Source organism: Geotrypetes seraphini, chromosome 11, assembly GCF_902459505.1.
Source record: "Geotrypetes seraphini chromosome 11, aGeoSer1.1, whole genome shotgun sequence".
NCBI lineage: Eukaryota > Metazoa > Chordata > Amphibia > Gymnophiona > Dermophiidae > Geotrypetes > Geotrypetes seraphini.
The window spans coordinates 79,873,613-79,893,052 of NC_047094.1; the positions used below are offsets into that span (position 1 = coordinate 79,873,613).

At 43.2% G+C, this 19,440-nt stretch overlaps 1 protein-coding gene across 1 annotated transcript in view; it reads right to left on the bottom strand.

Moving 5' to 3' along the window:
- Nucleotides 1–1,245: 1,245 nt before the first annotated feature.
- LOC117368853 (free fatty acid receptor 3-like) overlaps nucleotides 1,246–19,440 on the bottom strand; it is a 28,337-nt gene continuing 10,142 nt past the window's right edge. Inside the window, exon 2 of the mRNA XM_033962596.1 lies at nucleotides 1,246–2,230. Coding sequence (XP_033818487.1) covers nucleotides 1,246–2,230 — 985 coding nt within the window. The remainder of the gene's footprint in view (nucleotides 2,231–19,440) is intronic.

The following is a 19,440-nucleotide window of genomic DNA, read 5'->3' on the forward strand; positions in this document are numbered from 1 at the left end:
GGTGGTCCATCCTGGGTGCTGTCTTGGTGAGGGTTCCGGCACCCCTCCTCCTTCCCCCACCCTCGTGTGGTTCACTCCCCCCCCCACCTCTGTTTCTTCACTGGTGCTAGCAGTAAATCCAACCTGCTGCTCACGCAAACACTGGCTCTCCCTCTGACATCACTTTTGGTTCCTGCGCATAGGAAGTGACGTCTGAGGGAGAGCTGATGCGGGCAGCTAGTTGGTGATGCTGCTCGCACCAGGGAAGTTAAAAGAGGTATGGGTTAGGGAAGGGGTGCATGCGTGGCAGGTGAGCGGGGAAGAAGCGGAGGTGGGGTGGAGAAGATGGTGGGGGAGGGGCACCACCACCCCAGGTGCCTTCCCCACCCTCACTTCGCCACTGTTCTGATGCCAAGGTAGCCACCAGTGAAGCTGTCACTCCAGCTGTGAAGAAACAGACAGACTTAGACCTCATTCAAAGACTTACCAGAATCAGGTTCAATTAAATACCAAGATGGAAGAAGAAGCTCTCAGACTCATTCACTATAGCGGACATTTTAGAAGGGCTATTGGCATGTGAGTCATGCACAAACCGGTACTTAAATGTTTATCGTACATAAACATCTAAGTTTCTATTTTAGAAATCCAGGATAAGTACAACAAAAGCCCAAGGGTGTGCAAATGGCAAGGGGGTGTGGTCAGAGCATGTTTTGGGTTGGACTAGGGCATGCTTAGAAGATAACACGTTTGTTTCCCATTTCAAAAGGGGAATAAATGTTGATGTCAGGATTTTTTACACTGCTACCAAGCATGTTTAGGTTTAGGCAAACTGCTCTGATTTAGAAGCACTGCACTGGTGGGATTAAGGGAGGCTGACTCTTAATCCCCCAGTGGCTTTTGTCCTCCACCCAAAAAAATCCAAACTTGCCAGGGTTGCCAATGTCTTACAGTATCAGGAAAATACACTGGCTGTGATAAACATGTACGTATATGTTGATTTTCAACCTGTCTAAAATGGTTGTCTATGGTCCACTTATTCAGCATATAAACTTCCATTTCTCCTGTATTTTAGAACAGACTCAATTCCAACTTCTATGTCCTTTTCAAAATAGAGTGCCCATCTGCATGTCTGGATAATTTTTATGGTGGCCTAATACAACATTACAGCCTGCAAAAAATTTAATTTCCTTCAGGCTTTTGCTGTGTTCCCAGTGGGTCTGGTGACCACCAAACAAATGAATGGCAATTCCTGTTCACCAAAAAGAGTCACAGTCTAGAAATGTGTATTTGGCTGCTATCTGTTTGATGCTGGTTTTCTTTTGCAGCCTGCTGTTTGGAAAATTGACAGAGACCCAAAAAGGAGTTGCACGTGTACAGCCTTCGCAAGCACTTTTTGCAGGAGTACTGGACGGCAGAGGAGGAGAAGTAGAAGATTACAGGGTCCAAGCAGGCATTGAAAGTACTTAACAGGAGTGCCTGATCCCTCCAGTCGAGGCTCTCCTGCTGAATATAACCCACTACATGAGAGATGTTGTATGGTGCAAAGCAGATGATGAAAACTACAACAGTGGCCAAGACCAAGCCCACTGCTCTCTGCTTCTTCTCACGGTGGATGTGAGGTGAGGAGATGAGAATCTTCACAAAGCTGCAATAGCAGAAGGTGGTCACCAAGAATGGAATGCAGAAGAGTGTGATCCCAAGTTCCAGGCGGACGGGAAGGAGGATATCCAGTTGATCTTGGGTGAAGTTGTCATAGCAGAGGGATCTCTGGCTGGTAGTCTCCCCATTCTGGTACTCTGTGATATACACTATGCTGCAGTGGGCAAAGGAGCAGAGCCATAGAAAGCAACTAACAGCCATGGCATAGCCAGGCTTCCGGTACATCTTGTACTTGATTGGGAATGCCACACCCAGATAGCGCTCCACACTGACAGCAGTCAGAAACAGAGTACTGGAGTAGATAGTGCTGAAGTAGAAGAGGCCACTGAGAGGGCAGAGGAATGAGGGCAAGGACCATTGGCCCTCTAGGACCTCAGCAACTTTGAAGGGCAAGAAAGCCAGGAAAGAGAGATCTGAGATGGTCAAGTTGAAGAGGAGAATGGCATTGGGGGTAGGCTTGGATCGCAATTTGTGTATCAAGGCATGGAGTGCCAACAAGTTGCTGGGAAAGCCAGTGATCATGGTAATGATATAGATGGCCAGGTACAGCGCTTTGCACTCTGGCTTCGGAACCATGTTGGATTCATTTCTCCTAGAAATAAGAGCAAAAAGACTGTTACTGGAATTTATACTTCACATAGCACCAGTAAAGTATGTTTATTTATAGCACTATTACATCAAATGCCAAAAATCAACAGTGAGTTAGGTACTACAGAAACACCTACCTAATGTTGTTCAAGCTGATTACTTCTTTTACTTTGAATAACTTCTATATCATCCTACTCAACCTGCTGAGTCACAAATGAATGAGATTATGGAGGTCATTTTAGAAAAATGAGTGCAATTCACATGTGTAAAGAGCTGATTTGTATACGTATGTAAATGGTTAAACCTCCATATGTAGTGATTATAAAAGCCACTGCTTACATACGTATATATACTTATGGCATGCACAGATTTGAAAGGTATCGGCCTGATGTTCAAAAGAGTTTATATGTTTAGTGATGAACACTAAGGGGTCGATATTCAGCCAGCAGCACTCATAAGAACATAAGAATTGCTGCTGCTGGATCAGACCAGTGGTCCATCGTTCTCAGCAGTCCTCTCACGAGGTAGCTCTTAGGTCAAAGACCAGTGCCCTAACTGAGACTAGCCTTACCTGCGTATGTTTTGGTTCAGCAGGAACTTGTCTAACTTTGTCTTGAATCCCTGGATGGTGTCTTCCCCTATAACAGCCTGCGTAAGAGTGTTCCAGTTTTCTACCACTCTCTGGGTGAAGAAGAACTTCCTTACGTTTGTACGGAATCTATCCCCTTTTAACTTTAGAGCGTGCCCTCTCGTTCTCTCTACCTTGGAGAGGGTGAACAACCTGTCTTTATCTACTAAGTCTATTCCCTTCATTATCTTGGATGTTTCAATCATGTCCCCTCTCAATCTCCTCTTTTCAAGGGAGAAGAGGCCCAGTTTCTCTAATCTCTCACTGTACGGCAACTCCTCCAGCCCCTTAACCATTTTAGTCGCACTTCTCTGGACTTTTTCGAGTAGTACTGTGTCCTTTTTCATGTACGGTGACCAGTGCTGGACACAGTATTCCAGGTGAGGGCATACCCTGGCCCAGTACAGCGGCATGATAACCTTCTCCAATCTGTTCGTGATCCCCTTCGTAATCATTACATAAGAATTGCCATCTCCGGATCAGACCCTAGGTTCATCAAGTCCGATAATCCGCACACATGGAGGCCCCGCCAGGTGTACCCCGGCATAGTTGTAGTCCCCCATATCACTGTATGCTTCTCAAGGGAGATGTGCATCTAGTTTACCCTTAAATCTTAGAACGGTGGATTCTGCAATTACTTCCTCTGGGAGAGCATTCCAGGTGTCCACCACTCGCTGCATGAAACAGAACTTCCTGATATTCATCCTGGATCTGTCCCCCCTCAGCTTCAGTCTATGTCCTCTTGTCCGTGTCACACTGGACATTGTAAATAACTGCTTTCCCTGCTCCATTCTGCCGTCAGTTTCTATGTTTCTATGAATCCTTTCAGTATTTTGAAAGTCTCGATCAGATCCCCTCACAGTCTCCTCTTCTCAAGGGAGAACAACCCCAGTCTCCTAAGTTGTTCCTCGTAGTCCAGGTTCTCCATACCTTTCACTAGCTTCGTTGCTTGTCTCTGCACCCTCTCTAGTAGTTTTATATCCTTCTTTAGGTATGGAGACCAATGCTGGATGCAGTATTTCAGGTGCGGTTTGTAGAGCGGTATTATAACTTTCTCTGATCTACTTGTAATTCCCTTCTTTATCATGCCTAGTATTCTATTTGCTTTCTTCGCTGCTGCCGCACATTACGCCAACGGTTTCAGGGTCCCATCTATCAATACACCCAGGTCCTTTTCCTGTTTGGTCTTTCCCAGAGTTACACCTGACATACTATACATGTGATCTTTATTTTTTCTGCCTAAATGCATCACTTTGCATTTTTCCACATTAAAATTCATCTGCCATTTATCTGCCCAATTGATTCAAGTCACTCTGGAGTTCCTCGCTGTCCTTCTGCGATCTGATTGCCTGGCATAGCTTTGTGTCGTCTGCAAACTTGATTATTTCATTGGATGTTCCTTCTTCCAGGTCATTTATGAAAATATTAAATAAGATGGGTCTAAGTACTGAGCCCTGGGGTCACTTTTTCCCATTCTGAGAACTTCCCATTTATGCCCACTCTCTGTTTTCTGTTCTCTAGCCATTTGCCTATCCATCTTAGTATATCTCCCTCTATTCCATGGCCTTGTAATTTCCTGAGAAGTCTTGCATGTGGAACCTTGTCGAACGCCTTCTGAAAATCCAGATATATAATGTCGACTGGGTCACTATTGTCTATCTGCCTGTTTACGCCCTCGAAGAAGTGCAGCAAGTTCATCAAGCAAGATCTTCCTTTGCTGAAGCCGTGCTGGCTGGTCCTCATCAGATTATGTCCATCAAAGTGATCAATGATGCGGTCCTTTATCAGCACCTATGCCATCTTTCCCAGTACCGAGGTCAGACTCACCGGTATATAGTTTCCGGGATCTCCCCTTGAACCTTTCTTAAAGATCGATGTAACATTTGCCACTTTCCAATCTTCCGGAATCCTTCCTGATTTGATCAACAGATTGGCTATTAGTTGAAGCAGTTCAGCTATAGCCCCTTTCAGTTCCTTGATTACCCTTGGATGGATGCCATCTGGTCCCAGGGATTTATCATTTTTATGCCTATCAATCTGCCTCGTAGTCCATTTAGAATTAAGTCTAGATTTGCATTTCCTCTCGTATTTTCCTTGACAAGTTGTTCCATGAAACAATCATCTACAGCATCCAGGAACTTGGTCACCCTACTGCAGCCGAAGATGCCTAGGTTCCAGTCTATCCCCAGATAATTGAAATCACCCATGATAATTGCGTTACCTCCCTTGCAGTTGCGTTTAATCTCGTCCGTCATTTCTGCATCTATTTCTTCGGACTGCCCTGGGGGTCAGTAGTAGATGATGATCTTCATTTCCGTTCCATTTGTTCCAGGAATTTTGACCCATAGAGGCTCTACTTTATTTTTTGTTTCCAGCGTGTTCTCTCTGGTAGCCTCAATTCCCTCTTTGACGTATAGGGCAATACCCCAACCTTTTTTACCTACTCTGTCTCTGTGGTATAGCTTGTTGTCCCAGTAGCACAATTTACCTTTAGTAAAGCCATATTACCTCAGAACTTGTAACCCATTGGATTCTAGAAAATTCATTATCCTTTCCTTCAGCATCACTTCCATTATTTTTCAAATAACTGAAGTGAGGCTTACTGGCCTGTAGTTCCCGCTTCATCTCTGTGACCACCATATTTTCGTGATGCCGATGATAATAATAATAATAATAACTTTATTCTTCTATACCGCCATAGTCGAGAGACTTCTAGGCGGTTTACATTCAAAGAAGGCTGGACAATCAGCGAATTACAGGTGGCAAGAATGAGGGTTACATAAGAAATAGAAAGAGGATATTAAATTGCATCGTGAAAGATAGGGAATAAATCCTTGAGAGTGGAGAGGCTTCTGTTTAGGAGATGAATTTGTCAAACAGAGTGGTTTTAATTGATTTTCGGAATGCGCCATAAGTCAGATTGGTGTTATTTATGTAGTTATTCAGCCAGGATTGTTGTCTGCCTGCTTGGAACTTGAAGGTGCTGTCCAAAAAGGATTTGTATTTGCAACCTGAGATCTTTGGATATGAAAAGATGTTTTGATTTCTGGTTGGTCTTGTGGGGTTGTGTAAAATGAAGTGAGGTTGTAGGTAGGAAGGTGCAAAACCCCAGGCCTGCTTGAAACAAATACAAGCAAATTTGAACAGAATTTGCGCCTCCATTGGTAACCAGTGCAACCTTTTGTAGTAAGGGCTAATGTGGTCGTTTTTTCTCAGTCTGAAGATTAGACAGACTGCCGTGTTTTGCACTATTCTTTAATTTTTGTACTTTATTTTTGGGATATCTAGATAAACGATGTTGCAGTAGTTCAGTGTTGATAGGATCATAGACTGTACCAGTAGTCTAAAGGAGGTAGCGTCAAAGTATTTTTTGATGGTCCTTAGTTTCCAGTTGTACAAAAACATTTCTTCATCACTAGGTTTGTGTGGTCTGCCATGATTAGGTGTGTGTCCAGTGTGATACCTAGCATTTTTATGGTTTTGGAGATTTGGTAATTGTGGCCGTTTAATTGTATTGTTGTACTGGAGATTTTGTCTTTGGGGCTTGCCAAGAAGACTTTTGTCTTTTCTGTGTTTAGTTTCAGTTTGAAGTTGGTTGTCCATTTTTCGATTTTGGTCATTATGTGAGAAAGGTTATCAATTATTTCGCTTGTTATGTCATTTAAGGGGATTAGGATAGATATGTCATCTGCATAAATATAATGGTTTAGGCTTAACTTTTTTAATAGGTGGCCTAGAAACGAGATGTAGATGTTGAATAGTGTGGGCGATAGTGGGGAGCCTTGTGGAACTCCCGAGGGATTTTTCCATGGTTTAGAGTAGTTCCCTTCGCTGGCTACTCGGTATGATCTATTGGTTAGGAATTCCTGGAACTATTTCTTTACCTTTCCCAAGAGTCCCATTGCATCTAAGCATAGTAGCATAATTTCATGGTCTACTAGATCGAGCGCACTACTGAGGTCAAGTTGTAAAATCAGTGCATTTTTTCCCTTGCTGAAAAGATCGTATAGGTGGTTTAGGATAGAGGCTATAACTGTTTCCATGCTGTATCCTTTTCTGAATCCTGATTGATGCTCACTAAGGATGTCAAATTTGTCAGTTCCAAGTTGTGAACATACTAGTTCTAAGTTATGCCATAGCTTCCAATTCCTCCATCTTATTCTTTAGGCTCCTTGCATTAATGTACATACACTTGAGTTTGCGGCCTGTTACTTTCTTGCATTTCCTTCCCTCTTATGTCACTTTCGATCTGTCAGGATTTATGCTTTGCCTATGATCCAGTGAGTCTTCCCCGCTATCTTCCTGCACAGTATCCTCTGGGTATACCGGTTCCCGAACCATCGACTCTTGGTCGACAGTTGGCTTTCCCCTTCTTCCTAGTTTAAAAACTTCTCAATTTCTGTCTTGATGTTGCTTGCAAGTAGCCTCGTTCCGTCTCCACTGAGGTGGAGTCCATCCTTCCTGAATAGCTTACTCTTCCCCCAGAACTTTGTCCAGTTGTGCATGAAGTAGAATCTTTCTTCCTCACACCAGCGCCTCATCAATGCGTTGACTGCTTGCAGCTCCGTCTGCCTCTTCTTGTCGGCTCTGGGTACCGGCAGGATCTCCGAGAACACTACACTCGGCATTCTGGTCTTCAACTTCCCTCCTAACATCCTGAACTGGTCCTTTAGTCCTTTCCTGCTGTAGTTCCTGTTGCTCACGTTGTTTGTCTACCTCTTGCCGATGCCCCTTTGCGATGCCAGGGTTATTCCCGGATTTTCAATGCTGGGCTATGACTGGCCTTCAGCACTGATTAACTGCTTTTGCAGAGCCAGTTTACATATAGCCGGTTAAGTCCAATATTCAGCACTGAAGTGACTTGGGGCACCACATATTGACTTTTATGCAATTCCATTTAAAGCGATTAACCTGGCCAGTTATGTAATGAATATTGGCATTTAACCGGAGCGTATGCAGCAAGGACTGGTCTCAGTTAGGGCAGTGGTCTTTGACCTGGGGGCCGCTGCGGGAGTGGACTGCTGGGCACAATGGACCACTGGTCTGACCCAGCAGCGGCAATTCTTATGTTCTAAGTCACATGCTGACTCCGTCCCTGGAATGCACCCAAATAGCCAGTTTGCAGTTTGACGCTAACTGGTTAAGTGCCATTGAAAATGACTTGTCATGTCCAGTGGAGGGCAGCCACACAAAACTTAAAGTCCTAGATTTCAAATATGTGAACTCTAGTAAAATGAAGGAGCATCTGAAGAAAGAGGATGGGAGGACATAAGAGAAGGAAACTCTGCATTGAGAGGGCATAGGATGAAGTTAAGAGGTGATAGGCTTCGGAGTAATCTAAGGAAATACTATTTTACAGAAAGGAAGAGGTGGTGTAGAGAGAGACTGTGTCTGAATTCAAGAGAGCCTGGGATAGGCATGTAGGATCTCTCAGAGAGAGGAAGAGATAATGGTTACTGCGGATGGGCAGACTAGATGGGCCATTTGGCCTTTATCTGCTATCATGTTTCTATGTTTCTAAGTGAAAACAGTGGTCCAAGCTGAAAGGAACATAGTTATCAACCTTTATTTGAGGAAAATAAAACCAAAAGAAAAAGGAATCTAATATGGTTCTCCAAACTAATGGTGGAGAAAATAAAGGCAAAAAAGTTGGTGTTCGTAAAATACAAAAAACTCAAGCAGTACAGAAAGGAATACCAGATGAAACTGAAAGAAGCCAAGAGAGAGATACACTGGCGAAAGTGCAAGCGGAAGAGCAAATGTCTAGAAATGTAAAAAAGAGAGACACAATTTTTTTCAGGTATATTAGTGAAAGAAGGAAGACAAAAAAATGGAATTGTGAGACTGAAAGAAGCTATGAATCGCTATGTGGAGAGCGACGAGGAAAAAGCAAAAATGCTAAACAAATGAAGGGCATAGAGAGAGTGGAGAGGGACAGATTCTTCAAACTTTCAAAAAATAAAAGAACAAGAGGGCATTTGGAAAAACTGAAAGGGGACAGATTCAAAACCAATGCTAGGAAGTTCTTCTTTTCCCAGCGTGTGGTGGACACCTGGAATGCGCTTCCAGAGGACATAATAGGGCAGTGTACAGTATTGGGGTTTAAGAAAGGATTGGACAATTTCCTGCTGGAAAGAGGGATAGAAGGGTATACATAGAGGATCACTGCACAGGTCCTGGACCTGTTGGGCTGCCGCATGAGCGGGCTGCTGGGCACGATGGACCTCAGGTCTGACCCAGCAGAGGCATTGCTTATGTTCTTATGTTGTTCTTAAGACTGTGTTTGGCTGCCAAAATTAAGAGAATGGAATGAATATTGCACCGTTCACAGAAGAAAGTGTTTATGAACAACTTGAAAAATTTAAGATGGACAAAGCCATGGGATTGGATGAGATCCATCCCAGAATATTGAGGGAACTCAGAGAGGATCTGGTGAGTCTTAAAGATTTGTTCAAGAAATCCTTGGAAATTAGGAGAGGTTCCGTGGGTTTGGAGAAGAACGGATGTGGTCCCTCTTCACAGAAGTGGTCACAGAGATGAAGCGGGAACTACAGGCCAGTAAGCCTCACTTCAGTTATTTGAAAAATAATGGAAGTGATGCTGAATAATAATAATAATTTTATTCTTATATACTGCCAAAGCCATGGAAGTTCAAGGTGGTTTATAGCAAGAAGCGCTGGACAATCAAAGTCAACAATACAATCTTACATAATGAAAGAATTGGAAAACTATATAGTTCTTAGGGTTACTGGTTGAATAAGCAGAGCAGTATAGAATCTTAGTTTACAAATCGATTGAACAAACTCGTTTTTACCAGTTTTCTAAAACTGAAGTAGGATGAGGAGAGCATGGTAACGTTACTAAGCCAACCGTTCCATTTGCCTGCCTGGAAGGCAAGAGTTCTGTCCAAGAATCTTTTGTAGTGGCAGGCTTTTATTGTCGGATAGGTGAACAGATGTATTCTTCGTGTGGGCCTAAAAGAACTTGCCAGATTAAAATGGGAAACTAGGTAAGTGGGGGCCAGACCAAATATTGATTTATAACACATACAAGAGAACTTAAACAGGATTCGCGCCTCTAGGGGCCACACTAACATTATCTTCGTGCAGCGACAGCAAAGCCTTCCTACCCCCCACCGATGTCAATTCTGATGTCAGAGAGGAAATTCCAGGCCAACCAGGCAACGATTGGCTGGCTCAGAACTTCCTCTCTGACATCATAATTGACATGGGCGGGGTGGGTAGGTAGAAGGCTTGTGCATTCACTGCACAAAGATGATTTTAGTGCGGCGGCGGCTTGAAGAAATAGGCAGCAGCCCGTTTTTAACTCACCTGTACCGCTCCTTCTGAAAACGGGACATTTCAGTGTGCCAAGGTTATGCGTGGGAACAATGGGACAGGCGAGCTAAAAACGGGACATATGGTCACATTATGTATATGGCAATTCGGTTTAGGATGGGCTGGAGAGGGCTTCGACAGGAGCTCCAGTGGTTTGGAACACGAGGACAGTGGTGAGCAGACTTTTACAGTCTGTATCCCGCAAATGATGAGATGGTGTGGATAGGCTTTAGTGAGTTTCAATGGCAGTTGGAACCTAAGGATAGTACCGGGAAAACCTCTGTGGTCTAAGGCCCAGAAATATAAAAGAAAAATGACAATTTAATTTAATCATGAATTTATAATGGGTTTAACTATTGGGCAGACTGGATGGATCATTCAGGTCTTCATCTGCTGTCATTTCCTATGTTACTATGATAACTTCTTCTCTTAATCAGTAAGATATCTGAGTGATGGCAATCAAAATTAAGGACATGAATCATGTAGTAAACATATAATTAAGAGGATGATACTCCTAAAATCTAATAAGGTGAATGAGAAACCTGAAAGTAAGCTCTCTCCATCTTTGTGCTGTTATAACACACTCGAGGATATTCAGTGCCTTTTTGAGGAGTTGTGTAATGTGACATCTCCCAGATGTGTGGGTTTTGTGTATAGGGCACAAAAGAATGTTGAGATGTTCCTGTCCTCTGTGTGATGGATGAGCACGAGCCTCCACCTTGGTTGCATTCCTTCATTTGCTGCCTTGTTTATGTGAGCTACTGATTCATGTCTGAGTTTATCTTTCTCTCTTTCCTTCACCTCTCCCTCCCACAGCAATATTCTTTTCCTTCCTCCTTCCTCAATGTGGCTGTCTGAAGTGGGGATCAGTCCTAAAGGAAACAGGAAACCTAGAAGCAGCAACTTGGAGGAGAGCAGAACAAACCTCAAAGCAGAGTTACCATATTTCTGAACATAAAAAAAGGACACATGGCTCTACCCCCATACAAACTGAGCTACCTGGTCTCCTCTCCTCTCCTCCCCTCTCTCCTCTCCCCTCCCCCACAGGATGGGTACCTTTCTTGTGGCAGCGGGGGTCACCTGCATGTGGGAGCCACGCCAATTGCGGTCCCACTGTGGGAACCGGTGGTCCAGGGACAAGAGCTCCTGTTGTGAGCCGCTGGAGGCTCATTTGGTGCTGGCTGGGGGTGACAGAAAAGGCCCTGGCAACTGGACCACCTTGCGACTGGACCACCAGTACCTGCAGTGGGAACGCAATTGATGAGGCTCCTACCCACAGGTGACCACCTTGCCTCCTTATTCCATCTTGTCCTCCCACCTCCCTCCCCAAAGGTTAATCAGGCTTGAGGAATGGGAATCGACATGGTAGATGAGGTTCAACGTGGATGTGTAAAGTGATGCATGTCGGTATCAAAAATCTCAAGCACGAGTACAGGATGTCTGGGGCGGTACTTGGAGAGACCTCCCAGGAAAGGGACTTGGGAATTCTGATAGACAAGTCGATGAAGCCGTCTACACATTGTGCGGCGGCGGCGAAAAGGGCAAACAGAATGCTAGGAATGATAAAGAAGGGGTTCATGAACAGATCGGAGAAGGTTATCATGCCGCTGTACCGGGCCATGGTGCACCCTCACCTGGAGTACTGCGTACAGCACTGGTCACCGTACATAAAGAAAGACACAGTACTACTTGAGAGGGTCCAGAGAAGAGCAACTAAGATGGTTAAGGGGTTGGAGGAGCTGCCGTACCACGAAAGATTAGAGCAGAGTTCTTCAACCACCGGTCCACGGACCAGTGCCGGTCCACAGAAATTTCCTGCCGGTCCACAGGGCCAGCACGTGCATCAGGCCCAAAACAGTGTTCTTCAACTGCCGGTCCACGGTGCGATCAATGTGGCGTTATCTTCGAGCCAGCTCCTACGGGCATCCTGCACCTGAACCGGAAGCCTTCTCTCTGATGTTGCAATGTCAGAGGAAAGGCTTCCAGATGAGGCACGGGATGTGCAATGTGCAATTAGTACTATTATGGGGGCGGGGTCTGGGGTGGAGATTGGGTAGAAATGGTCAGGGTCTGGCCTGCGACTTAGCCCCGTGTTCATCAACCGCCGGTCCACAGACCGATGCCGGTCCACAGAATAATTCTTTTATTTCTGCCGGTCCATAGGTGTAAAAAGGTTGAAAAACACTGGATTAGAGAAACTGGGCTTCTTCTCCCTTGAACAAAGGAGAATGAGAGGGGACATGATCGAAACATTCAAAGTACTGAAGGGAATAGACTTAGTAGATAAGGACTGGTTGTTTACCCTCTCCAAGGTAGGGAGAACGAGAGGACACTCTCTAAAATTGAAAGGGGATAGATTCTGTACAAACGTAAGGAAGTTCTTCTTCTCCCAGAGAGTGGTGGAAAACTGGAATGCTCTCCCGGAGGCTGTCATAGGGGAAAACACCCTCCAGGGATTTAAGATAAAGTTAGACAAGTTCCTACTGAACAAGGATGTACGCTGGTAGGGCTAGTCTCAGTTAGGGCGCTGATCTTTGACTAAAAGGGCCGCCGCGTGAGCGGACTGCTGGGCATGATGGACCACTGGTCTGACCCAGCAGCGACAACTCATGTTCTTAAAAAAATAATTAGGCTGGACTCAGAGAATCCAAAACCTGGACAAAATGCTAGGTTTTAGAAAACCGTCCAGACATCTGGACAGTCCTTGATGATCTCACAGTGAGGTCAGCATTGGGCAGCTGCCCATCTCCGTTTGCAATGAACTAGAAGCCATGCTAAGGTCTGTATCTGTTTTATTCAGTTTTTAAGCTTTTGCAAATGAAGTTATGCATACAATCTATATTTTTTTTTTTCCATGTGCTTGCCTTGCTTTCAGTAATGAGCTGATTGGAGCACTGTTTAGTCAGAAAAGAAGGTTAGCTTTTTAGCAAGAAACCTAAAGCTGTGTTTTTTTCATATACTCTGCTTCAGTTAATCAATTTTTTCCTCTAATTAGCAAATAACATTGCTGTTTGTCCACAAAAATAGAAGGTTTTGCATGCAATATATCTGTTTTGATGTGCCCTGTTTATGTGGTACCATATTAAATGTATTTTTAGCTTAATAAAGCAAAAATAAAACCCCAGAAAACTATTTAGCAGATCGCATTAAGAACGTCCAAACTATGCCTAAGTTCCATCCATAGAACTCAGGTCTATCTGAAGCCCAAAAGTAGATCTAGTTTTCATTTGTCTACAATGGAGGCATAAGATGGACGCCCTAGGTTGCTCAGCCTTATGAAAATGAATCGGGTGCCCATATTGAAGTCTCGCCCAGACCATGCCCATTACATGCCCACGCCTATGCCGTTAGGCATGAGTTTTCCCAATGGGCGTCCATGAAATTGTGGACGAGCCTACAAAGTGACGTCCATATCCTTTGGATGTTCATGTGCCAATTATCGTTCGTTAAGACCATTAAATGGCTCATTAACCACTTAGTTTGGATGCCTAAGTCATGCTCAGCATTAGGCGGGACTTAGATGCCCTTTATAGAACTGGGGCCAAAGTGTCTGAATTCAAGAAAGTGTGGGACAGGCATGTTGCATCTCTTAGGGAGAGGAGGAAATAGTGGATGCTGCAGATGGGCTCACTGGATGGGCCATTTGGCTTTTATCTGCCATCATGTTTCTTTTTAACCATCCTTAATTATTTATTTATCTAAAATATTTATATTCCATTCATCAAACCTTTTGGGCCAGTGTTTCCCATGTTGGTTCTGGAGTACCCCCTTGCTAGTCAGGTTTTCAGGATATCTGATTCCATAATGAATATGTATGAAAGAGATTTGCATATAATGGATGCAGTGTATGCAAATCAGTTTTGTGCATATTCATTGTATATATCCTGAAAACCTCACTGGCAAGGGGATACTCCAGGAGTGACTGGGAAACACTGTTCTAGACAGATCACATAAATACATACATATACATACATACATACATATTCAAAAATACATAAATATTCACTTACATATTCAATACAAACTCATTATTAATTGCTAAAAAGCACAATGAAAGCAATGAAAGAATTAAAACATTGCTCCGCAAAAAAGAAAATGGCCATTTTCTCTTGGCTATTTGGATGTTTTCTCCCAAATGTCTAAACTTGGATTCAGAGTCATATTAAAAATGCTCCTCCATGTGTCTTTACAAAACAGGTACAAAATAAGCACCTTCTCTACCTTCTAACCTAGGGACCCTGTAAGAAAATGACCCTCCTAATGCACATTTTCAGGACAGTATTAAATACACCCTAGTCACTGTAGCTACTACTAAACTCTTGAAGCTGCCTGTGTACAGTAGTACAGGAGCAATTTTTTTATTGACTGTCAGGTGATCTTAATCAATGCACCCCTCAGGAAAAACACAGGAGTTAAACATTATAAGGGGAAAAACATTATAATGTCCACAGCAATTGCACTATCACAGGTTGCACTATAGGCAAAGCAATTAGAAGAGCATTAACAAGCTTTATAGAAGTCATGAAAATTCTGAATTCTGAGTAAATGTGTCATCAGAAAATTCTGAAGAACATAAGAACCTAAGAGTTTCTTGTAAATGTTGCATTACTTATCAGAAAAACAGATATATTTTTTATGAACCATATCAATTGCAATACTTCCTGGAAGGCAAGGCAAGGCAAGGCATCCATAAGAACTCCAGAACCAACCATGACACCTATTAATTAATCCAAAGATCTCTGTATTTTCTTTAATTTTATATCTGTTAATTCAACTTCCCTTGACTGAGTGTGGTTTTTCTCTCACAATGTGGACTATATTCATGGTATAATTAGTGAAGAATGGGATAGTTTTTCCCCTTCTCATTTATTTTTTCTTTTGAATTTTGTATTCGTTAATTGTTTATAATTTTTTCCTTTGTCAAAGTATTGTATTCTTTGAACTGAAAATACAAGAAAAAAAAAAAAAAAAGAACCTAAGAGTTGTCATACTGGGCCAGACCAAGGGGTAAATTCTCTATTAGTACGTCTAACATAGGCGTGCTTTAGACGTCCGGGAAACGCAAGTGTCAATCAAACGGTACTTAGGCGTGCGGTAGACGCCCCTACAACCTCTTCGCGCAAAATAGACGCAGGTTTCTGAAACGTCATTAAGACGTCTCCAATGGACCCGTGATAGACGTGGGTACGGTTTTGTTTTTTTAAAATTATACTTTATTTATACTCTTTATTATCACTCATTCAGCATTGTAAGTATAGGATGATGAAAAAGATAACTAAAACACAGTATACCATTTTGTAAACTATATATTAGTTGATCTAGCAATATCAGTGAGGTAGGGAATGGCAGACAGAGAACACTGCTGTGTTGTATCTTTTTCCTCTAGGATATCAGAATTGTACAGTTTACCATTAATACAAGGAAAAAAAATATGTTATGTTTCAAAGGAGAACTAGAAGATGAAACGTACCGAGTGGGTGTTGAACTTACATTATCAGTATGGAAGGTGGGAACCGGTAGATGTATGCTACACAGAAAGCTGTACAGAAATGTCATACTCACCTCCTATTAGAAGTGGAAAGGATAGGACTTTGAACACCATATAAACTTCGTTTAAGTTCCACAAAGACTGGCAGGAAAGGCACCCTAAGTCATCCAATAAGCTTTCTCTCGATTTCCCAGAGACATTATTTCAGAGAGGATAGTTTAGAAGTGATATCTTGCTCGAAAGAACACTCTCCTGGTCTTAAAACATTGCAACAATCAGCTCATTCTTCAGAACAAAGGTAAATCCCATAACTTACACTGGCCCAACTTAGAAACAGAATCAAAACACAGATTAGACTTGAATGTGGCTTCTAGTTCACAGGAAGAGGAAGTAGCAAGCAGCACAATGCTGATCTCATTGTGACATCATCAAGGTGCACCTGGAAGGTAGATATGCCACAAGTAAAAGACAAGCCGGGAGTTGAACTCACAACCTACAGATGATCGATATAGTGCTTTTACTCACTGACCTACACCTGTGTCTCTGGTTCCCCTGTCATAGCATACCTTAGTGATGTGCTAAAGTATACTCTACTTAGCTATCATATCACAGTCAGTTGCGGCAAAAGACTGGTAGCTCAATGGTGTAAAGCACCATTGTCACGGATGCAACACCCATATTCTTAAGTATGGTTCAATAAATGTAATACAGAGTCAAAATTATGCTGTTTATTTTATCAAACCCAACTACCTCATAGGGACGTCTATGTGTCGTTAATTTCCCAATTAACATTAATTAAGACCCTTAACTCCGTAATTATTCACTTACATCGGACGTCCAAAGCACGCCTAAGTTAAACGCAGTAATAGAGAATTTACCCCCAAATGTCCATCAAGCTCAGTATCCTGTTTCCAACAGCAGCCAACCCTGGTCACAAGTACCTGGCAAAATCCCAAGGAGTAAAAACAGATTTTATGCTGTTTATCCTAGGAATAAGCAGTGGATTTCACCAAAGCCATCTCAATAATGGCTTATGGATTTTTGTTTTAGATTAACCAAACCTTCTTTAAACTCTGCTAAGCTAATTGCTTTCACCACATTCTCCAGCAACAAATTCCAGAGTTTAATTACATGTTGAACTAGTTCAGCTGATGATTATGATCTATCCTTACTATCACTCTGCCCTTTTTTTGTTTCTAAGGAGGCCCTTGTATTTTAAGTGCTTTTAAAAAATTCATGCTGTCTCATTGCTCCTGTCATGCATTTAAATAAACTAGGGGATACTACTGTACTGATTGTCATCAAAACCTCAGTCCACCCCATGAAGGTATGACACTGATGCATGTGAAGCAAGAATACAGTGCAGATAGTGAAAGAGTTGAAAGGAAAGTTTAAAAGTGAAAATATGTCAATATATCATAAGAGCCCATGATTTATTCACAAAGGTATGAATATTTAAACAATAAAGTACATTGGGACACAAAAGTAAGAGTGATACCTAATGATTTAGCAGAGAGAATCAATGCTATTCTGGGTGGACATACAACGTGCACTTAGTTATAATGTGTACTGACACCTATTTCAGTCTATAGCAATCCCAAATGATATTCTGACAGTGCTTTTGTCTTTTTATTTTGAATTGATTTGCTGCCAGGTCTTCATCTGTGATGTCTCTTTTTACTGTTAAGCAGTCCAAACTATGACATCAGTCATTTCTCTTTGAATATGAAGGAATGATCTGTGCAGTCATATAAGCTGTAGGCTTAGGTAGACTTTTTTTTTGGTCTAATTAAAGATTCCAGGTCGATATATTGACTCCAATTTGGAGCAGATAAACTTTGGGGAAGAAATTCTTTCCCTCCTCCCCCTTTGCAGATGGGCACAATCTACAAGGGGAGACTTTGGTTCATCCTCTAAGTACCCATAGAGCACAAGATCGGAAGGAGGGGAGCAGGATAGAAGCGTGGAAAGTCCGCTCCTGCCCATACACCGCTGGATTACCAGGGATATGAGAAAATGTACGTGGGGGCAGGGGGAGGGAGGTAAAAAAATTGTTAGTATCGGCCGGGACGGGAGGGATCCCTCCTGTCCTGGCCTGCCAGAGGCCTGCATCAAGTCTGGGAGTGGGTTGGGTGATGACCTGAATATAGGACGAGACCCCCTTTTGGGCCATTTTTTTGGCCCAAAAATCTCATCCTATATTCGAGTATATATACTGGTGGGGATGGATGGGAATGGGTGGGATTTCTGTCCCCACGCAACTCTGTAGTCCTGACCTGAACAAAGGGGATTTGGTCTCTGAAAGTTAGTCAAAAATGCATTAAAATTAGTCTAATAAAAGCATCACCTTATTTCCATTTTCTATTTATAAATGTTTATAAACACAGCTATAATACGGTAGTACTTTATCCTAAAGAAAACCAAAAAAAAAAGTTTTTTCTACCTTTGTTGTTTGGTTTCTGCTTTCCTCATATTCTCTTCCTTCCATCCACTTCTGCCCTCTCTCTGCCTCTTCCATAGGGCATCTGCCCTCTTTCTATGCCTCTTCCAGAAACTGTCTCCCCCACTCCCCATTGGTCTGGCATCTCTGTTCCCTTCCCTCCCTCTCCCCACTGGTCTGGCATCCATCTTCTTCCCTCCATCTTCCCACTGGTTTGACATCCATCTTCTTTCCTCTGCACCTCCCATGCTCTGATGTCTCTATCTCTTTCCCTTCCCCCCCCATAGTTTTTAACATTTCTTCTCATTTCTTCCCCTGAGATCTTGTATCTCTGTCTCCTTCCCCCTTTTCTCCCTCGCAGATCTGATATCTCTCTCTCTTCTTTCTTCCCTTTTTTTTCTTCCCTGGTCTTCCTTCTCAATTTATTTTCTATCACCATCTAAATTAAATTTGTTCTTACTATCCAGTCCTCAATTTCCCTCTTTTCACTGTGTCTACCTGCAGTTTGCCACCCCTTTCCTTCACCCCCTCCAGTATCTCACTAACTCTATCCTCCTCCCCCATCCAGCATGTGCCCTTTTTCTTTATCTTCTCCTTTTTCTCCTCTCCTTCCATCTAGTATGTGCCCTCTTTCTCCACTGTCATTCAGCATTGCTCCTCCCTCTCTCTCCTCCCCACTGACATCCAATGTCTGCCGTCTTCTCTCTCTCTCCCTTTACTCCACTTCCACCATCTGCCCCTCTCTCCTTCCACATCAGTTCCATCGAGTATCTTGCCCCCTCTCTCTCTCTTCATCACCCCAATTCCATAGGGTATTCTGTCCCCCCAATTCCATAGAGTACCCTCCACCCCAATTCCATTCAGTAGCCTGCCCCTTCACCTCCCCACTACTGCTGCTGCTGCTTTCCCACATACTCCTGATGGCACTTAATAAAGCTCAAGCACCACTCAACCTCTCCCCTTTGTTGGCCCATCTCACCTCCCCTTCCCCTCACCTTCACGGTCTCCTTTCCAAATCACAGTTTTCTATTTCAGTGGAGTCCTGGCGTGGCAGACATTTTAATAAGTTGCTGGCGGCTGCCAGGCCTGAAGCTTTTCCTCTGATGCGACCTGTCCTGGCAGAAACAGGAAGTTGTGTCAGAGGGGACTGTGAAGGTGAGGGGAAGGGTGGGGGAGCAAGAGGCCAACAAGGAGAACAGGCGCCTGGAATACAGCGTCCCCTTGAGCTGTGATGCCCAGAGCAGCTGCCCTGTTTGCCCTCTCCTAACACCGGCTCTGCCAATGAGCCTCTTGCCCTCCAAATCAAGAACAATTTTTCCTC